This window comes from Aspergillus luchuensis, chromosome 6 (genome assembly GCF_016861625.1).
Source record: "Aspergillus luchuensis IFO 4308 DNA, chromosome 6, nearly complete sequence".
NCBI classification, from domain to species: Eukaryota; Fungi; Ascomycota; class Eurotiomycetes; order Eurotiales; family Aspergillaceae; genus Aspergillus; species Aspergillus luchuensis.
This window is the reverse complement of record NC_054854.1, coordinates 439020-454801: the sequence shown is the minus strand read 5'-3', so window position 1 is coordinate 454801 and position 15782 is coordinate 439020. Positions and strand designations below refer to the sequence as shown.

Genomic DNA, 15782 nt, shown 5'->3' with positions numbered 1-15782 from the left:
CGAAGGACTGCCTGCCCGCGACTCTCTCGCTCTGCTCTCTCTCTCTCTCTCTCTCTCTTCTCTCTCTTTCCCTCTCTTTTCCTCTTTTCATATTTCTGTGCTTTGCCGGCGCCTTCTGCTCGCTCTCTTTGCAAAATCTCCCTCTCTACTTTTAGTTCTGGGACCTGAGTGGGCTTCCCTGGTCGAAACGGCCTTTTCCCAATCACAACCAGCTCAAGCCAGCAGCCCACCTCTCCCTTCCCACGCCGCCCCCCCCTCAAAGGGTTGGTTTCCTATCGTCTGCCGTCCCTCCTCTCCCTAGACGCAGAGAGCAAGGAATTAAAAAAAAAAAAAAAGACATAATTTTTTCTTCTTTAGCCAAGTAATATTTTTTTTCTCTCTTATTTTAAAAAAAAAAAGTTTTTTTTTTCCAGGAACAAAAACTTCCGAGGGAGAGGGGAGAGCCAAAGAGGAAAATACTAAAACGGAACTCCAACCAGGGAAGAAAAAAAGGGAAAAAAAAAGGAAATTTCCATCAGCAAAGCAAAGCAGCAAAAGCAGCAACATCGTCGTCGCTGTCGTTATCGTCAAGCCAGAACTCTTCTCTCCTTAATCCTATCCCAGATCTCGTTCACGCCGGTTGTCACGATCTCAACGACTCCATCCATGCTCTGAGGTCTGCTTGTTTCGTCTCGTCCACCCAACGTATGTTTTAATTCCGAAGTTCTTTCCTTACTTTTCGAACCCCAATCACTCACTCACTCACTCCCTCACCCCTCCCCTCCTCACTCGCTGTCTTTCCCTCTTCTTCCCTTTCCCTCTCTCTCTTTCCCTCCCTCACACTCGTTCCCTTAAACGACCCTCTTACTCAACTCACCACCACCACCACTACCACTTCCACCACCACTTCCCTCTCACTCCATCTCCGCTACTTTCCCACCAACGCCCTATCTTAGGTGCTTTTCTCTACCCACCCCCCGCCCTCAATTTTGTTTTTCTCTCCCCTTTTACACAACAACTTTGTTCTTATCTCCTACCATACCATCTCCTTTTCTTACTCTTTCGCTTTATTCCCCCATTTTGTCTTTTTATATCATCTTTCCGAGTTCCCGGTTTCATTTCCGGTTCTTCGAACTCCTGTTCATTTCCATTCCCTTCCCCCCTCCCTATTTTGACCTCGCACATCCACCAACCAACCAACCACCCCCCCTCCTCATCCCTCCTCCCTCTCACCTTGACTACTACCACCCCCACTCTTTCCCCTCTTCGCCTCACCATCCCCCCTCCTGCTGTCGCAAAGGAATACCTGAGTGGAAGAGAGATATATCAACCTCTCCATGAGTGGAATCGAATATTGTTGTTGACTCGTCTGGAAAAAGGCAGAGCGATGATTAGCCTCAGGGTGGAACAGCACTCAGAATCTCCGAGATCCCGTCAAGACCATCTTTCCCGTGGAAACGACGATACCAGAGCCTACGACGGCAATGCCGATTGCCAGTGAGAGTACCACCGTCAACTCCGTTACTACCACCATGACAACTTTTTCCGCCCCGGTCACCGCACCTAGATCGATGCCCAACAATCAGTCTGCGTTGGCGGCATCCTTCACCAATTTCCTCACCGTATCAATACACCAGATCCTGTTTTTACGTTCGGTCTATCCACGAGCCACGTTCCTCCCCGTGCGGGCGTACAACTATCCCGTCCGACAATCCCGTCACCCCAAGGTGTGTGATTACATCAATGACGCGTCAATTGCGGTCGGAACGGAGATCTTGAAAGGCACAATAACCGCTGTCAGCATTATCATCTCCTCCCTCCGTACGAATCAACCTCTCGAACGATATGCCTTTGATTTATCGGGCTTCCCCCGTGTTCCGGCTGGCGAAGTCAATACCACCTTCGAAGACAGAAGGGAGGAACAAACCAAAGCGGGTGTTCCCGTAACCGACCGGGCTTCCGCCCCCACATCAGTCGACCTCGAAGCGCAATTTCGGGCCTGTCTAGCAAGACTGGCTTCAGCTTGTGCGCGCCTGACTCCCTTGCCTCGGGACGATGAATTCAGTTTCACCGTCTGCATCGAGGTGCGGGAAGATGCTTTACCCCCGGCGGGGACCACAACCGAAGAACAGACATGGATTGTGGCCGAACCGGATAAGGTCCACCTCCGATCGTGCACCGCCCCTTACTCCGTTTCTAAGTTGAGAAACGGCGAGCCGCAACAGCCGCCTCCCAAGGTATCGAATGGACGTGCCAAGACGGTCCCGGTACGACGTGTAGAAGCTGGAGAGCTTCGCCTGGAACTATGGGTGGAAGAGGCACGGCAGAAGTTTAATGAACCGGTGGACTCTGAACATCCACCATGAGCTGCGGATCTCTATCTTATAGCTTGCTGCCGTGTTCGTCTAGTTCACCATTACTTTCTGATTTCAGTGAAACATTTTCTGCTCCTTATCTCATATCTCCATTTTATCTCATTCTTGTTTTAGCGTGACCAATGATCGAACATACATGATGGATGAGGAAATTAGGCACTGTCGTCCGAGTGAGCGGCGCAAATATATAAAATGGGGAGCGGACGATTTCTGGGACTCGCATGGCATTACATAGATCTGGTTCATATCTTTCCTTGTCTTTTTGCTCGCAATTTCTTTCCGTCCATTTCTGCCTGTCGTCATTCTGTCACGTTCCTTTTCCCCTTCTATTTCTCTTCTCTATTACTACTTATATCTCTCTTCTTTTCTTTTTTCTTCTCCTTGCCCCTTTTCCTTTTTTTCTTTTACCTCCAAATTTTCTCATCTCTGGAGACGTCTCTATTTCTTTTTTCAAAGCATTCTCCATTCTCCTCCCCGCTATTTCCACGGAGTGTTCTCATTTTCATACCATTTCCTATTGTATTCCGCTCGTCTCCTTTGTTGAGCTCTCTCTCCAACTACATGATCCTAGCAAATTCAAATATCTAGCAACTAGCTGCCAAAAAGTTGCCAGCATGGTCCCCACTGCTCGGGAAGGGTCTCGAGTCCTGTCCGTAATCGTTAATTTGTCCCCATCGCATTTCTTTTGGCATATCCTTGTTTCTCTCGGCGTGTGTGTGTGTGCTTGCCTCTGTTCTACCTTCGCGTCGCTCTGACTGTCGTGCCCATCTTGGAAATGTGAATCAGTGAAAGGGATTCTGGCACCATTTGGCTGCATAAAGTCACGAAACCAGCTGATAATGGGATACAGGCGTCCACAGTGTGTCAGTATCACTGAACTCCATATCGCCTTATATGGAAGAAAGACCAAAGCTGAGTTACGGAAACCGACAGATACACACAGCTGCTGCTATTCGAGAAAAATGGGGTGTCTAATACAATTGGTTGTGCTTATCCATGAGGTTGTCTGATCGATTGGCTATGGAAAAAGAACGCAGATGATCCATCTGTATGGAAGGAAACTTTAAAAAAAAAGAGGAGGAAGAAGAATGGTTCCTAACGCATCATGTGAGTTATTATTTTTCACCTGTATATTGTGGCATATATGCGTGTCGGTCATGTGCTATGCTGCCTATCCTGTGAAAGTCTTGTCTGGTTCTCTTTGGATTTCCATCAAACACGGCTTTCGTGGTTGCCTTTTTGACTCGTTGTCAGCGCTTGTTGTTGGGCTCGGTTTTCCATCTTATCACCATCGCCTACATTGCTTTTTTTGTTTATCCTTTGGTGCCGTTACTTTGCGTCCTCATGACTGATAAGATGTGATGTTATGGATATGAGATAGTGATGAGTAGTAGACTAGGCCGGGCACTCGGTAGGCAGATAGGTAGGAAGTTCCTTTTTATTATCTCAATCTCTATAGTAATACTTTTCTCGATTTCATATTTGGTGCTCACTTCTGCTTTTTTTTTTTTTTTATGTTGCCGCCGTATCGTCTTTATGGTCCGTTCCAGCGCGTTCCGTAGTCATATGATCCCTCTTCATGCAGCAGTCCGTCGCTGTAATATATTTTTGAACAAAAGTTAATAGGTGGATTTCATCTCGCTTTAGCTTTATACTAGTTCTCAGGCCATATAGGCCATATCACGTGATACTATATATGCTTTCCATCATACACATATCCTACAGATTTTAGCTGATTACTACCCCGCCAGTTTCTTGCATGTACTATTACTTACCCAAGATGTCCAGGACATGTGATCTCTGATTTGTCATGACTGGATTTTCTCAAAACGGACTATCGATCTATGGAGATACTGTGATTATAGAAGAGCCGGGATATATTGATGACTACTTTAAGAAGTAGGTGAAGAGAGAAGAGTAATAATCAAGTCGTTGATTTATTGGATTATGCCAAAATGAGAATCAGATATCCATTCTAAGTTACCTTAGCCAAGAGAAAGGGAAGATTAGAGATGATAGAGAAGGAAATAATAGAGGATTCAAGAAGGATGGATGAGGTAGGGGGGCTGGGTGAAGAGGGAAAGGGCTCCCGGGGGCGGGGGATGTGATGATGGAGATAGATGCTAGGGGAATCGCTTCAGTGGTGCAATAATTAGAGTGATGAATCCAAGACCTGTGATGCATTCCAACATCCAAGAAAGCGTTCTATGAATAACTGGGCACTGCTTGTCTGTCTTGTCTTCTTGTTCGGATGAAGCAGGGGTATGATCACTGTTGGCTTTGTCTGGCATGAGAGAACATTTTGGTGTAACGCTGAATAGCCAATTGCTGTTATACCGAGAGCGATGCGGGAGGCGAAAGATACGGGGACGGGTTAGACGCTGGATTTGATGTAAAGATAGCAAGCAGAAACTGTGTTAGGAAAAAGGGAGGGAAGTCGGTATACCAAGATGGGAGCTGCAGTATCGACACGTGTCGATCCAGGGTATGGTGTGTCGCTTGTTCTAGACTAAAACGAGGTGCAAAGGCCTAGCGGAGCAAATGAATGTCCATCAAGATCGTCGATTAAGAAATAGGTAGGCGCCAGACGGATTCATGTTGATACCACTAGTATCGCCATGGGGGTCTGGTATCTACCCTTCTCGCCGGATCTTGAAGAGGATTGCCCCGATTGTTCGCACCCCTATGTACGACGTTTGTAGGCACAGGGTGTCCTGGTGGGTTCCTAGGTTGTCCTAATGGGTTCTGAAGCCAGCCTTGTCCACCCCAGCCATTATCGTTGCCAAAGGGTGCATTGACTCGGTGAGCAACAGCTGGGGGGTTGGCTCTTCCTACTGGGATAGCTGGCCCTGGATACACCACATGATTGGGATGGATTGGCGCTTGCCCTAAATGGCGTATGAGTCCATTATTATGACCTTGAAGGACGTGCGACATTTTTGCGGCCGAGTCTTTTGCGTCATGGACTCGCAGCTCCTCCTCCTTTAATTCGGGATTTTGTGCCAATAAACTATCGATAGTGTCTTTTTGAGCTTTCTCAATCTCTTGTAACGAGCGTAATGCTGGATTGTCATGGAGGGGACAATAGGTCGGAGGACGCTCGAAATGCTCGTACAACTCTCGGGTAATATCTCGTCTGCAAACGTAGCACATTGCAGTCCGGCATTTGGAGCAAACCATCCTGTTGCAGCCCATGTCCTTGACAATCTTCACTTTGCATTTGGGGCAAGGGCGGATTAGAGCCTCGCTCATTGCCTCTTCGACTAAGTGACGTTGAGGAAGATTCTTCTCTTTATTGGCTTCTGCGCAAGTGCGCGGGATATGGCTTTCCTGCTGGCAGAGACGACAACTGACTATTTCGCAGTCAGGGTTTTTGCATACGAACTCTCGGTCCTCTTCCACCGGCGGATAGATGGCTTTAAATTCACAGAACGGACAAGCCTCAAGGCCTTCCAGCTCAGCTTGCTGGATCTCATCTTGCTGCTGAAGGCGGTCGAGCTTTTCCATCAAACTCTCGCCGATAGCTTCTTGTAGCCGTGCGCGAGAAAACTTTGCCTGACAGCCACTAGTATCGACACATTGGACTTGATATCTCATAAGCCCAATCTGAGTCTCCGTAGACTTCCGAATGCACGCAAAGCAGAAGAGATGGACGTTATCACCCTCACAAGGAAGTGATCGGTTCGCTGGAACATCGAGGTAGCAACACTGGCATTCGATGAGGTTCCCAGCTCGGCTGTGTTCTTCTTCGTTTTTGATCTCGGCTTCTTGCTTTTCCTTCTTTTTGCGAAGGGCATCTTTGCAGGAGAGTGATGATCAGTATGTATCCCTTGTTATCAGAGAGAAGTCACTTACCGTCCTCCTTTTCAGCTTTTTTCTTGGCGGCTCCTAGTTCGCGAGCCAAGTTCTCAGCAATAGGTGTCTTATCATCTTTGCCCAGATTTGGCACATTCGAGAACCTTTTACTTTTCAGCTTCGTGTACTTTCCCGTCTGTTCATTCTCTTGAGAATGCAGAGTGAGATACGCGGCAAAGAGCTCTTTTTTCTCTTCCAGAACATCCCGAATATGTTTCATCGGCATCCACCCAAATTCTTGGGCTAACAAGTTGGTTCTAAATTAGAAGGTCAGTATTTCGGTTTTCATGATTATAGGCGGTGCACTTACGCTAGTTGGAGGTATGCACGACTACCTCGTTCTGGTATATCTCGCAAATACCGTATCGTAGCTTCCTCGTCTGTGTCCTCAATCTTACGTTTCTTGGCCTTTTCCTGCTTAGGATAACTGGGATGCCGTAAGATATCTTCAATAACACTTTCCTTCAATGAATCTAGGGGCGGCGCAGGTTGGTGCTCTTGAGGCTTCTTATGAAGTTCGATCAGCTCTTCCACATGCTGGTGACTGATGCCCGGAAAGATGTCTGTGATCTGCCACAATAATTCATCGTCCAAAGTGAGATCGATGTACACTGCTTCAGAGTGCGTATTGGAGCGTGATGCGGCTGACGTGGTGGCCATGGTCGATGATGAGAGCGACTTTGTCGATGGGCGCAAGGAGGCCCCTGACTCGATCCCTGACCCAAGACGATTGTTATCATCACTATCACTGTCCAGGATGTTGATTATGGATTCATGACTGTTGTCGCTGCTGCGACTGCTGCCGTGACTAATCTGCCTTTGTTTCTTCATTGGTTGGTCATAGTCAGGCAAAGGATAGAAGCCGTGGTCGTATAAATCCCAAAGCAGCGCAGGGTTGTCATCCAGAGTGAGATCTGCATTTGCATGGTCCATATAACCCATTCTTATAGGAAGAGCAGAATACAAGGGATTGGTGAAATTGGGCCCCTCCATTGTTCTTGTTGCTTTGAACGAACAGAAAAAGCGTTATATTCCTACGTTTGAAAGTTTCTGAAACGGAATCCAAGGTGAACCAAAGGATCAGAGCTGATAACAAAAGTAAAGTGAAATTGAGGGCCCGCTAATTAGCTGTGGTTGGTTTTTATTTGGGGGAAGGTAATAGTGGTGAAGATGTTAAATGAAGCGTTGCCTGGAGAGGCAGACCCCGCAACAGTTGAGGAACGTCGGCAACGGCCGTATATCGCTCGGGGCAGTGAAAGTAACGTGATGAGGCTATCTATGCTCTATCAGTCTGAAGGGCGTGCGGCTGTTTGCAGAGCAATAAGCGTACAGCCAAGGCGAGCTTAGCTGATTGTCTTGTGCACACCTGACAAGCATGAATGGATGATACACAAAGGCTGTAAGTGAACCTACTCGAGTGAGGATCAGGCTCGTCTGAGGCCACCACCCAAGCAAGGCTGAAGAAACCAACCCACAGCCTCTGAGTTTTTGTAAGGCGCTATCCTGCTACCAGGTCGCTAAATTTTGTATAGGGAATTTTGGTGAATGGAGAGATATTGTCTAGCGGTTGATCATCCGAATGCCTGGTCACCCAACGGGGAATAGTATCAACAGGCCCAAGGTTGGCACACACAGTGGGGCAGAAGTCCGTCAACAATGCTGGGGGAAAATCCTATCTACAACGGGGGTAGTTCCGTTGTAAGCCGTAGACTAAGACACCGATCAGGCAAGTAAATGGAGGAGGCGTCCCTCAGCCCGGGACGCTAGACGGAGAAATAAGAAAGCAGCCGCCACCATCCAGACGGAACAGCAGCAATTGCGAGAGACTGAACGGGGATTCCTCGAGTGGGAGAGATGGTTGGGGGGATCCAGAGAACAAACCCCCGCCGGGTCTGACAGCTGCCCCACGTGACAGGTACCGGTACTCTCCGACCGCCTGCCCAGTAGGGGAACTGTCTTGTCTGTCAATTGCCTACAAAGGGGGGAAAGTCAAACAATATGACTGACTCATCACGGGCATTCAACAGGACTACAAAGTTAATATCAAGTTCCGGGCAGTTTGATCATTCCTAGACAACTCGATCCAAAATAGATTGTAGCCCAGTATATTCCACGGCGTCATTTCTATCTAACCCCGGTAGTCCCCGAACCCCAGACCAGATTTCCCCCCATTCCGGCGAGCCCTATGCCCTAAGGAAATGTGTGGTCATCATGCGCCGCTCGACGTCACGGGGCATGAGACGCAACCCAATCCAGGCAAGTCCATCCCTCAGCTTCTTTTACCGCTGCGCTTGTCGCCGCTTGTCGTCGGCTGTCGGGGCGAATAGAATCAGCTGCCTGCGCGTCCAGTAAGTTATCCCGGGCACGTCTACTTTCTTATCCTTATCGGTTCATCTATTATATTCGGTGCCCCCCTTGCGGTCTTGCGCGGACTCCGGTCAAACACCCTTCGGAGTTGCTCCTCTGCTCTAAACATTTGCTTTCTCTGAACGCGCCGTGTAGTCCTTTCACCACTTCTCTTCACTGGAATCGCTTTCACTCTCATACCCAAGTTCCTTCATCAGACAACAAGAACGAACCCCTCTTTTCTACCAAGTAGACATCAATCATGATCGCTGCTGACAACTCCTATTTCAACGGCAAGGAGCTCCCTCAAGGGGACTCCCCTGACCTGGTGCTGGTTCCTGCCACCCCCGGGGAGCGGATTGAGTCCATCCGTCTCAACAGCAGAGCATGGAAGGGCCGTCTGGACCTTGAGACGTATATCACGCGCGAGAACCATCTGTATCAGCAACGGCTGAATAAGGATGGCTTGACCTGTTGGATCTTGGTTGATCGCAAAGAGCCGGAAGAGCATAGAACGATCCTCGGTTCTTGCGAAACATACCGAAAGAAAGCCATGTTGGCACATGACGGTATTGTGGAGGACGTCGCAACTCATGGTATTGGAAGTGTCTATTGCCGGCCGGACTTCAGAGGCAAAGGATACGCCAAGAGAATGATGCAGGAGCTGAGCGAGAAGATCGAGACTTGGAAGATGGAGACAGAGACTCGAAAGTGTTGCCTTTTCACAGTTCTCTTTTCTGATATCGGAAAGGACTTTTATGCTCAATTTGGTTGGCAGCCATACACGTCATGCCATTTTGCCTTGTCGCCCATTTCCGAGGAAGTCTATGCCACTGCCAATGCTCAGGCAAATTTCCCGAAAACAAGGATTTTGACACCAGAGGACGTCCACGAGAGAATTTGTAGTGAGGAGGTCTTGCAAAAAGAGCGTGAACTGTTGAGGGCGGCCTCTGAAAAGTCATCAGTGCCCAGAATTGCGATTGCACCTAACTTCGAGCACTTTGAATGGCACTGGGCAAGAGAAGAATTCTATGCGGAGAGGTTATATGCCGACCGCGAATTGCCTCGCGCAAAGGGTGCTGGAGAAGACAGTGCTGGGGTGTACTGTGCCTGGAACAGAAACTTTGGTGAAACACCCGAGGAGAATACCCTGTACATTCTCCGATGGGTGTACGACGAGCCCACTTCACCAGAACAGGGCGAAAAGGTTGTGAAAGCCATGGCGGCGGTCCTGCGACGTGCTCAGCTCGAAGCGTGCAGATGGAACATGGCAACAGTTGAGTTCTGGAACCCAACGCCACTATTGAAAAAGGCAGTTGCCTTGCTGGACCCCAAGGCCGAAGTAGTTCACCGGGAGAAGAGCAGCATCGCGTGCCTGAGATGGACTGGTGCCGAGCACGGCTTGGGTGCAAACGTGGAATGGCACTTGAACGAGAAATACGCTTGGTGCTGAGAGACACCAGCTTCCACCCTGATAAACATCATAATGCCTCTAGAATTAGAGCCTCAACGCTTCTGTCGCTTCTGGTTCTTGAATAATTCATGCCAGTTTCTCGTCTTTTTCGCAGCGGTAGACGCACTAGCATCTGTCGAGAGATTCTTCTTTAGTTTCTGCCGATCTTCATCACTGACAAAGCAGACAGTCGTTGGATCAGGGAATCTATGCTTGTCCTCCTGTACACACTGTTAGAGTAGAGCAAGAAAGACGAAGAGAAATATCCTACCGTAAGCTTCGAAAACGTAGCTTCCTCCCTCCAGCCTTCTGGCAGATGATCCTTCCAAGCGTTGAGAAATTCGCTACGTCCAACAGCAGCAGCCGCCGTAGGCGCCGCAGCCTCTAAATAGGTTTCACCAACCCATCGCACGCACCGCTCCTTATCAATACTAGCCCCTGCACCAGTAGATAAAAGAGTCAACTCCGGCCAGTCAAACCCACGCCTTCCGGGATGCAGGAAACTTACACTTTAGTTCCCCCTCCAACAACGACCCTTCATCACCGGTCTCACAAACCCTCCCTACAACCGCCTCAAACAACTCCCTCGGCCACTCGCCCTCCCCATCCTCATCAAGCATCGACTTCCACAAATCCCCTACCAGAAATTGCGTCCCCAAATCAATGCCCTGCAACACAGCCCCCTCAACCACCCGCTTCCACACCCCAACTTTGGCCCTCGCCGTCGGCACCCACCCACGACCCGTAGCAGGTAGCACAAACGCACAAATATCCTTCCAGGCCCTTGCACATTGCAGATTCGACACCGGAACATCAGCAAATAACTTCTCAACGATCCGTTTCCGGTCCGTAGAGTCTACCATCATCCCACCGTCCCTTGTAGACATGGAGATGTCGTCACTAGAGTCATACTTTCCCAGCAACCCCTCCAATATGGGGATAATATTGAACCCTTCCTGCGGGGTGTGTAGTTCAAGCGTGGACCCGCACTTCGCGATCGCAGTCATTGTCTCCGAGAGGTTCAGGTCGGGGACGGGCTCGTCGTTTTCCTGTGTGGCGCCGATGACGGCGAGGTCGCCGCGCTGAGCGCCATCGTCACTTGGGCGGAGGACATGCAGTGAGTTTGAGGACTGGACTTGGCGAATGCGGTAGGTTTGGGTTGGGGTGCAGAGGTTGATGTAGTCACGGGTGGTGTCGGCGGGAGCGTCGGTGGAATCAGTGGTGGGCGTAGGGGATTTGATCTCAAGGCTGTCGGTTCAATTGGTTAGTTTGGTGTTCCTTAAATTGGGTGGGAGAGGGGGGTAGAGATTGGCTTCGAGTTGCTGTAGACGTACGTTGGAGGATTGTCGGAGGCAAGAAGTTCTGCGAGATCTGGTGGCAGTTCGAGTAATCGGAAGGCCTGTTGCGGGGCCGTGTGGGTGAAGAGGATGCTCTGGGCGGATTGTGTGGACATCTTTGACCTCAATGCCGTTCCAGGACAGAAGATAAGGACCTGTGAAAGGGTTGCAGTCGCTTAGATTATGTTCCCTTCCTGAGGATTGTAGATGTGCAGAGGAACATTCCGGGTGGGCTCTGGACGCGGTACGCGTGCTTTTCGAGATCGATGGATGCACGGGCCACCGCTTAATTTGCAAACGGCACTTGCCATGCGACTGATGTGGGAATCACAATGTAAATCTACATCATGAATATCTGCTTACGAAAAGCATCGCATTGGATGGCTAATATTTCACTTAAATGTAAGAATTCATTGGTCTATGCTGTACATAATTAAAAGCTATCATCTCAGCCATAACAGAGATCAACAAGATTATGTGTTTCTTGTGTGATCAGACAATCAAGTAGAAGCAAAGGAAAGGAAAGCCATGTCAAATATAGTCCCCAACACCATTTACACAGTACAGGAGCCCATCCAGAAACAGTAGTTCCAGTCAAAGAAAGTCGCCCTGTGGCCAGCACAGCGCTGTATGGTCAGTCTATAGTGAGGTTTCCAGCGCCGTTGTTCGAGAAAACTCCCTGACCCAATTCTTGTGGCTCGTTTCGACTATCACTGAACCTCGAAGCTCCAAGCATCACTGCTCTATTGCTTCGCCTGTTTTCTTTCTTTTGTTGACTCTTCCTGTGTGATCGCGGCACTTCCCTGCTCTTTCGCAGCGGGCTGGGCCACGGGACCTTCTGCGCTGCCTTTTGTACTATCGACATCCGACGATGACGAGTAGTCGCTCGCCTGGCTCTTCCCTTCCTTGTCGATGGCTTCTTGAATATTCGCAGTATCGTCCTCCCACTGCGACTTGGCGTCCTTGAACAGCGTTTGAACCCGCTCAGCACGCTCAGCCTGTTCTTGTTCTTCTCTCTCACGTTCCAGTCGCTCCTGCTCCATTTCCTCCATATGCTGGAGGTCATCCACACTCGGCTCGTAAAGATGCCAAATCGTGTAGTGCGGGAGGCCAATGACCGAAAATCCCATCCGTCTCGCCATCTGTTTAGAGTTAGTATATTACATATAGAATTACGAGCATAAAGTCTCACCTTTCCGAAACCTTCAGTCTCGGCATGCTTCTCGAAACTGAAGGCTGGGAAATGGACACCGGCCCGGAAGACACGGGCCTTTGCCAGAATACTGACGCCTCCCACACCATCAAGCTCCATCTCCATATCAGGATCCCCGTACGGGTCACGCAGATATGCGAGGTGAGGTCTCCACGTTGCATACTCGGCATAACCCTCCACGATGACTGCATCCTCGTCCAGAGTTTCGGCAAGGGCCAGCGCGGTTTCGGATTCCTGCCAGGAGTTCAAATCGTACGGTTGTTCCCCACCTAGCCAATCCGGCAGGGGACGCCAAACATCTATTCTCAAGGTTAGAACGCAACAGCAGAGGTCGCGCGTAGTACTTACTCGGAACGATAACATCCTTGTCATGTCTCATAAGGTCCTCCAAAATCGTAGTCGGAGCTGTCAAGACGTCTGCATCTCTCCAGTAGACCCAGCTATGCGTCGGACGCAGAGTCGCGCTAAGCAGCCAGTTCCGTGCCTGAGCCATCAACTTTCTGCGACTTGCCTGGGCGGCAAAACCGTGTCTACTCTCCACATCTTGTTGAACCTGTTGACCAAAATCCTTCTGGATGACCGAGATCTCTCCAAATGACATCTTCGGATCGGCGTCGTTTTGCAGATCATCCAGCATCGATGACAGCATTTCCATCGTGTCGTCTTCGGAATCCGAAACCAAAAATGCCAAATCAATCAGGTTATGAGGGTATGTAAGGTTGCGAAGATGCGAAAAGAACATCGGCAGATGAGATGCGGCGTCCCTCAAGGGCGTGCACATGAGGACCCGTTCTCCATGCTCCCAACCACTTCCACTGCCCTGCATCTTAGACAAATCATAGTATCGAACCGTTTCTAACTGTAGATCTTCCGCGGAGGAAACAAGGCCAAGCGAGACTGCGGGAAGGAATAACGCTCGAAATGAAGGGAAAATGAGGATCAACAGCAGCGTTGAGATGGCGGCAATCAGACACAGTCGTTGAAGGAGCTGTCTTCGACGTCGCAAAGCCGGTTGTGGGCGCGGTTGAAAGCTAGCAAACCAATGTCAGTCAAAACATCCTCCTGCACAACGAATTTGGGTGACTGATATGCCAGGCCACCGATTGGCCTTCAGCGAGATTGATTTCATGTGAAGGTAGTGTTGGTATGCGATGATCTTCGACAGTTGCAGGGGCCGCTCACCGGTGGGGAGAGACAGGAAAGGTGTTATGGCTGGCTTTGCCGCGAGGGTAGGCAGCATAGCCGTTCGAGAAGGCGTGATGCCGGTTCATCTCTCCTACAATTGCATGTAGCTAGGAAACAGGTCCTGAAGCAAAGAACCTCCGGGGCTCCTAGATCCCGGAGCGATGACCACCAGCTTCAAGAATCCCTGGAATGCGCTTACGGGGGGGGAGTAAGAAAACAACACCGACGTGGGTACGGGCGACGAAGAATGTTAGCGGGATCGCAGATCCAGGAGATTAATAAAAAGGTACCGAAAAGGAGTCAAGGGACCGAACGAGCGTGAGAATTGAACAACGAAGTCTGACGGTAGCATTGATTGCGTCGACCGAACGTAGGCTCAAGGCGGCGACGAGCAAGAAGCGCCAAGCGTGGCCCGCCTTCCGGGTCCAGATCCGAATGCGGCATCAGGCCTACTACCGTTTGCAGCCATGCAACCTCCCTCTTGCTCGTCTCTCTCCTCTCTTACTCCACGTTTATCTCGGTTCCATTATCTTCGGATCAGCTGCGGTGGTTATCCATCTTGATTGGCGGCTAATCGATCCTGTACAATTCATTTTCTAAATACAGCAAATGTGGATTTTCATGTCCCAAAAACTCCTTATCTGCAAACCCAGGTTCAACCAAAGATTCGAAGTAACGCCCTAGAAATGCTCCTAATTTTGGGATAGCACCGCGCAAAAGGCATAGAACAGAAGAGATGATGTCAAAAGTATTTCCAGGCTGGCCAACTAACGCGCAGTCAGCCGCGATACTCTTGATTGAGGCGAGCCCATGCCCTTGACGCCTATCTCGATCTGTCGCATGATCTTCTGCAGCAGCCCATCCATGCGCGGCACATCCCGCAAGGCCGGAATGACGGATGCGGCCTCGTATTCGCTATCCAAGATATAATATCGTTCCCTTCCCCAGTTCTCCACCGTCTCCTTCTGAAATGCGACTCTCGCAATAACTTTGGCTGGAACGCTAGCCTTGTTTATCGCACTCTTGGAAAACACCCGCAGGAATGGCCGGAGTCCAGACCGCGTCTGGTGTGCCATTCGGACCGATAACGGGGCATCGGTCGTTAGGTGGCTCTCTCCGGTCAAGCCGCCGGGATCCATTGTGTATACATTGAGCGAGATGTTGCCCGTCTACCCCATTCGGCTTTTGTTAGTGGGGTACTTTTGGAACCGTAGGGAAGGACTACTCACAAGTACCAGACTTCGACGCAGGGCATACATGGCAGCGCTCATTAGCAGCTTACTACTTCCGAAGCGACTGGTCGCTTCCTTGGCGCCAATTGGTGTTCCTGGCGGCTGGGTGGCACTCTCCGGGTCTTCGCCGTCAAAATAGTCCAGGGATCCCTTGGATATGGAGGAGCACCCGATATTGATTACTCGAGCTCCGCCGTTCGGTGTACCGTCGCCTGCGCGGAAGGCCTCGAGCAGGCTCACGGTCAACAGGAACGGCGCGATGCAGTTGGTCTGGTAGACGGGATCGTACCCATCTCGTGTGACTTGATCGGTAACGTATGACGAAGTTGCGGCGGAGTTGATCAACAAGATCACGGGAGGGATCTCTTTACTTCGCACCCTCTCGACGGTGTATTGGGAAAAGCTCACGACGGAGTTGAAGCAGGCCAGGTCTGCCTTAACCACCTCGACGGAGCGGGGTCCAATGAGACGGATCCTGTCCGTCACATCCTTGACGCTGTCGGATCTGATATCGCGGGCCACTAGCAGCAAGTGAACAAAAGGCTGCGCTTTGGCAATCGAGACAGCTATCTCCGACCCGAGCAATCCATTCGCGCCGGTGATAATAGCGGTACCAACAAGTGGAGTACCCATGACGAAGGTTGGCCAGCACAACCAACAAGAAGTCCAAGAATGGATATCAACGGTAAGGGGGTAGTAGTTAAGTAGGTAACAAGAATAATAGCAATGTCAGCGTAGAGCCGAACTCAGCGCTATAACATGCTTAGGGCGCAAGAAAAAAAAAGGTTCAAGAAGACAAGAACAAGA

The 15782-nt window shown here is 50.0% G+C and overlaps 6 protein-coding genes across 6 annotated transcripts; 2 read left to right on the top strand and 4 right to left on the bottom strand.

Annotated features, from left to right (window-relative positions):
* Window positions 1-1463: 1463 nt before the first annotated feature.
* Window positions 1464-2345, top strand: AKAW2_60157A (putative mitotic spindle checkpoint protein (Mad2B); the record flags this gene model as incomplete). Its single annotated transcript, XM_041692251.1, has 1 exon — window positions 1464-2345. The coding sequence occupies one exon, from the start codon at window positions 1464-1466 to the stop codon at window positions 2343-2345; it is 882 nt and encodes a 293-aa protein (XP_041545655.1).
* A 2616-nt stretch (window positions 2346-4961) lies between these two features.
* AKAW2_60156S (uncharacterized protein) lies at window positions 4962-7202 on the bottom strand (the record flags this gene model as incomplete). Its single annotated transcript, XM_041692250.1, has 3 exons — window positions 4962-6151; window positions 6210-6466; window positions 6520-7202. 3 exons carry the CDS (start codon window positions 7200-7202, stop codon window positions 4962-4964), a joined length of 2130 nt encoding a protein of 709 aa, XP_041545654.1.
* Window positions 7203-8817: 1615 nt separating this feature from the next.
* On the top strand, window positions 8818-10008 carry AKAW2_60155A (uncharacterized protein; the record flags this gene model as incomplete). The annotated part of the gene is made up of 1 exon (XM_041692249.1): window positions 8818-10008. The coding sequence occupies one exon, from the start codon at window positions 8818-8820 to the stop codon at window positions 10006-10008; it is 1191 nt and encodes a 396-aa protein (XP_041545653.1).
* Window positions 10009-10061: 53 nt separating this feature from the next.
* AKAW2_60154S (putative sister chromatid cohesion protein Dcc1) lies at window positions 10062-11461 on the bottom strand (the record flags this gene model as incomplete). The annotated part of the gene is made up of 4 exons (XM_041692248.1): window positions 10062-10229; window positions 10280-10446; window positions 10517-11256; window positions 11343-11461. The coding sequence occupies 4 exons, from the start codon at window positions 11459-11461 to the stop codon at window positions 10062-10064; spliced, it is 1194 nt and encodes a 397-aa protein (XP_041545652.1).
* A 627-nt stretch (window positions 11462-12088) lies between these two features.
* On the bottom strand, window positions 12089-13829 carry ANP1 (ANP1/MMN9/VAN1 family protein; the record flags this gene model as incomplete). The annotated part of the gene is made up of 4 exons (XM_041692247.1): window positions 12089-12487; window positions 12538-12857; window positions 12907-13589; window positions 13741-13829. The coding sequence occupies 4 exons, from the start codon at window positions 13827-13829 to the stop codon at window positions 12089-12091; spliced, it is 1491 nt and encodes a 496-aa protein (XP_041545651.1).
* A 681-nt stretch (window positions 13830-14510) lies between these two features.
* AKAW2_60152S (glycosyltransferase family protein) lies at window positions 14511-15608 on the bottom strand (the record flags this gene model as incomplete). The annotated part of the gene is made up of 2 exons (XM_041692246.1): window positions 14511-14912; window positions 14973-15608. 2 exons carry the CDS (start codon window positions 15606-15608, stop codon window positions 14511-14513), a joined length of 1038 nt encoding a protein of 345 aa, XP_041545650.1.
* Window positions 15609-15782: the final 174 nt, after the last annotated feature.